General features: G+C 45.6%; 1 protein-coding gene across 1 annotated transcript in view; it reads left to right on the forward strand.

Annotated features, from left to right (window-relative positions):
* The window catches only part of ENAH (enabled homolog (Drosophila)), a 45,297-nt gene extending 42,752 nt beyond the window's left edge, over positions 1-2,545 (forward strand). The window contains exon 5 of the mRNA XM_015417312.1: positions 2,515-2,545. Within this exon, the coding sequence (XP_015272798.1) occupies positions 2,515-2,545 (31 nt within the window). The remainder of the gene's footprint in view (positions 1-2,514) is intronic.
* Positions 2,546-4,323: the final 1,778 nt, after the last annotated feature.

The raw sequence follows: 4,323 nt of genomic DNA on the forward strand, positions 1-4,323 counted from the left end.
GAAGGAAACCCTTTGCAGGCCTTTGTGAGGAACTAATTGGGGCTAGTCCTGACTAGGGTTACCAACTCCAGGTAGGGAGATTCCTGGAGATTTTCTGGTAGAGTCTATGGAAGCCAGGGTTTGGGGATGGGAGAGGCCTCAGCTGAATAGAATGCCATACAGCCCACCTTCCAAAGCAGTTATTTTTTCCGGGGGGGGGGGAGATCTGTTGTCTGGAGTTCAGTTGCGATACCTGGTGACCTTCAGGCTCCACCTGGAGGTTGGCTGCCCTAGGCGTAGCAGTCAGTGCTTCAGAGCAGGGTCTGCTAGATCCAGGTTCTTGCTGTAGAAGCTGAGTGGGTGATTTTGGACCAGTCACAGACTTTCAGCCTAACCTACCTCACAGAGTTGTTGTGCAAGTCAAAAGGGGGAGAGGAGAATGATGTAAACTGCTTTGGTCCCCATTGCAGAGAAAGACTACTTTTCCTCCTGGGAAACCATTGTTGCCAATCTTCAGGTGAGGGCTGGTGATCACTCAGAATTACAACTGCTCTCCAGATGGCAGAGATCAGTTCCCCTGGAGAAAATGGTAGACTCTGTGGCAGTAAGGGCTTCAGAGCATGGAAAATGGTGGACTCTGTGGCAGTCAGGGCTTCAGAACATAGAAGAGGCTGCAGGTGTTTGTGTGGGGGGAAGGGAAAGCTGAAGAGTGAGGGGGAAATAAAGGTAGGTTGATGATTGGCTGGGAAGGAGATAGGGTTGCCAACTCCAGGTGGGAAATTCCTGGAGATTTGAGGGATGGAACCTGGAGAGGGTGAGGTTTGAGGAGGGGTGGGACCTCAGACAGGTAAAATGCCATAGACTTCACCCTCTCAACCAGCCATTCCCTTCTGGGGAACCACTGTTGCCAATCTCAGGAGAGGGGTGGAAATCACTCAGAATTACAACTGATCTCCAGGAGGTAGGGGGAGGAGATGCAAGGCTGTAATCAGAGGGGCAGATAATGACAGGTTGATGCTTGGCTGGGAAAGAGATAGGGTTTCCAACTCCAGGTTGGGAAATTCATGGAGATTTGAGAGGTGGAGCCTGGAAAGGGTGAGGTTTGAGGAGGGGTGGGACCTCAGACAGGTGCAATACCATAGACTCTACCCTCCAAACCAGCCATTTCTTCGTGGGTAATGATTCTTGCCAATCTCCAGATGAGGGCTGGAGATCACTGAAAATTATAACTGCCCTTCAGGTAGCAGAGGTCAGTTCCTCTGGAGAAAATGGTGGACTCTGTGTCATTATACTCTATTGAGGTCGCCACAGCACATTGATGATGAGTGCCCAAGGCCTTGGCACTCTCCCAGAGCCTCTTTCTAGAGTTCGTTGTATTTATTTCAACAACGAGCCTTATTCCTATTACTTATAGAAAACACAAATACTTAATTTTCTTGTAATGGGGAAGGCTTAGTGTGTGTGTTCTCAGAAAGCCATACCATGGCTCTGTCTGTCTAGACATATTTGGTAACATTGGTTTAAAATTTTGCCATTATATCTCTCATCCCAAAATTAGGGAATCACCACTTGTCAACATTTACTAATTTTAGCAAGGTTATACAGTTTAGTTTGACCGTTGTGCTGTTTTAGTCTACTTCCTGTGAGTACAAACCAGAGAACAAAATAATTCATTCTTGCAGGGCTTAGACTTGGAGTATTTCAGTTTGTGTTCTCATTTTCTCTCTCCTCCTTGTGTGCTGCACAATAAATAGCTTTCAAACCTTGCTTCTCTCCTCACCCGGCCTTCACAGCAAAAGGGTTTTAAAACTGAGTTTGATAAAGAGGTAGAGGTTGTTGTGTGTGCGTGCACGTGTCTTTCCGTCCCAAGGCAAAATCCTGCTGGATATACAAAAAGTAGGATTTTGACACATGGCTTAACTTTGATAGCCACGTTGGTCTGAAGCAGCAGAACAAAGTTTCAGCATGAAAGTTTATACCCAGAATAAAACTTTGTTAGTCTTAAAAGTGCCAGTGTACTCAAACTTTGTTCATTCCACCTGAATATTTAATATTTCTGTGGGTATTAGAAAGAGCAAGTAGGATGTGTATTTCCCATAAAGCATAAAATGATAGTTGAGTAGAAACAAATGTTGAAGGTGCATCTAATTTAATTTTACCTTCTTTTTAAAATTCCCTCTTATTCCCCCCTTTTTATTAGAAATTCAGTATGAAAAGTTTTTCTAATATAGGAGTAGAGGAAATTAACGCGAAGTGCTTCCTTGAAGATGTATAGCATTAGTATTAATTAAACAATAGCCACTTTCCAGATACATGGCTTCATAGCATTCCCATAGATATGTGAAAATGTTTTCCTTTATAACACTTTACTTAAATCCAGGAATTGTCAGTCAAAAGAGCATCTGGTTAGTCATTGGAAGTTTCTGTTGCTCTATTGTCAGTTCATTAGTCCTGAGGGATATTTGGATGCCTTATCAGAAAGCTATGCCACCCTATAGGCAAAGCTCCTTTATGTGTTGTATTGTTCTTACATAGGTTGCTTGTGATCGATCAGGTGGAGGACTAACCTTGTCTGTGTGGGACCTATGTTATGGCAAGGTGCAACTAGGGATATACTACCAAGGTTTGATAGCTACTAGCTTATTTACATTTGCATACTAAATGGTATGAAAGAATGGATTGCAGCCAAGATCATCTCAATGCAGTGTTGCTCATTTTGTGGAAAACCAAAAGCTATGGACAGATGGGGAAAGAATGGGGTTCTTATTTTTGCATCTGAGTTCTCTGAAAATATGCTTGATAGCATGGACATGACTTGAACAGCTCTTTTTAGATAACAAATAGGGGTAACATTGGAAAAGTGAATTGACTGTAATTTAATTGCCCCCTTAAAAATTGAAATGTTCCCCAAACAAAAAAAAATCCTGGCTACAAACCTGGTTCCTGGGAGCTTCCTTATACAAACATAAGAGTATAAGAAGAGCCCTGGTGAGTCAGACCAGTGGTCCATCTAGCCTAGCATTCTGTCTCACACAGTGACAAACCAGTTCCTCTGGAGGGCCAACAACAGGGCATAGAGGCTGAGACCTTCCTCTGACGTTGTCTCCTGGGTCTGGAATTCCCCTCAGTCACCACGGCTAGTAGTCACTGATAGACTAGGGTTGCCATTCCCCTGGCAACACTAGGGAAACCTATATTTATCTCTTAGATGTGGCTCCTCAATCGAATGCCTGGTGGAAGAGCTCCATTTTGCAGGCCCTGCAGAACTGTAAAAGGTCCAGCAGAGCCCTAGTATCTTCCAGGAGCTCATTCCACCAGTGCAGAGCCACCACAGAGAAAGCCCTGGCCCTGGTCGTAGTCAGCCTGGTATCTTTTGGACTGGGGAGAGCCAAGAGATTTTGAGATGCTGAATGCAGTGCTCTCTGGAGAACATATGGGGAAAGGCGATCCCTCAGGTATGCAGGCCCCTGACCTTTATAGGTAAGAACTAGCACCTTGAAGCGAATTCGGTATGTGATGGGTAGTCAGTGTAGCGCTTTCAGCACAGGCTGAATGTGCTTCCACAAGAGGAGACCTAGCAAAAGCCTGGCTGCCACATTCTGCACCACCTGTAGCTTCCGGATTTGGGATAAGGGCAGCCCCCTGTAGAGAGCGTTACAGTAGTCTGATCTCAAGGTTACCATCGCTTGAATCACTGTTGCCAAGTTGCTGCGTTTGAGGAAGAGAACCAGCTGCCTAATCAGCCGAAGATGGTAGAAGGCTGACTTAGCAGTGGCTGCTACCTGGGCCTCCATCGTTAAGGAGGCATCCAAGAGCACTCCCAAACTCCTAACCCCTGGCACTGGCACCAATGGCGCCCCATCAAAAGTCGGGAGTGGGATCCCTAACCCCAGACCGCTTCGACTCAGACACAGGACCTCCATCTTCATCAAATTCAATTTCAGTTGGCTCAGTCTAAGCCAACCAGCTGACTTTTCCCCCCCACTTGCAGTCAGGTTTGAGTTGTGAGTTTGCCCTGAACTTTTTCATTATGTGAGGGGGTAATCCAGTGCAATCTTTCATCTATGTTCTGGCCAAATCCCAGGCCTGTTTATCTTCAGAAATGAAGCTAGATCTGGTACTTTCAGAGGATGGCATGGATCCACTAGAGGATTTACGTGGATGGAAGGGAGGGGGTGATTTTTGCTGATTTGCCTCTTGCGCTGTTCATGTGGGTGGGGGGGGAGTTGTCCTCCAAGACATCTGTGGGCATTTGGGCTGCAGCAGGAGGAAGGAAGAAGTCATTCTGAGTAAATAGAAGTCTCTTCCATGGAAATGTTTGGTTGATCCAAGCTAGTTCTCTGA

Source organism: Gekko japonicus, unplaced genomic scaffold (genome assembly GCF_001447785.1).
Source record: "Gekko japonicus isolate JY-2015 unplaced genomic scaffold, Gekko_japonicus_V1.1 scaffold1983, whole genome shotgun sequence".
NCBI lineage: Eukaryota > Metazoa > Chordata > Lepidosauria > Squamata > Gekkonidae > Gekko > Gekko japonicus.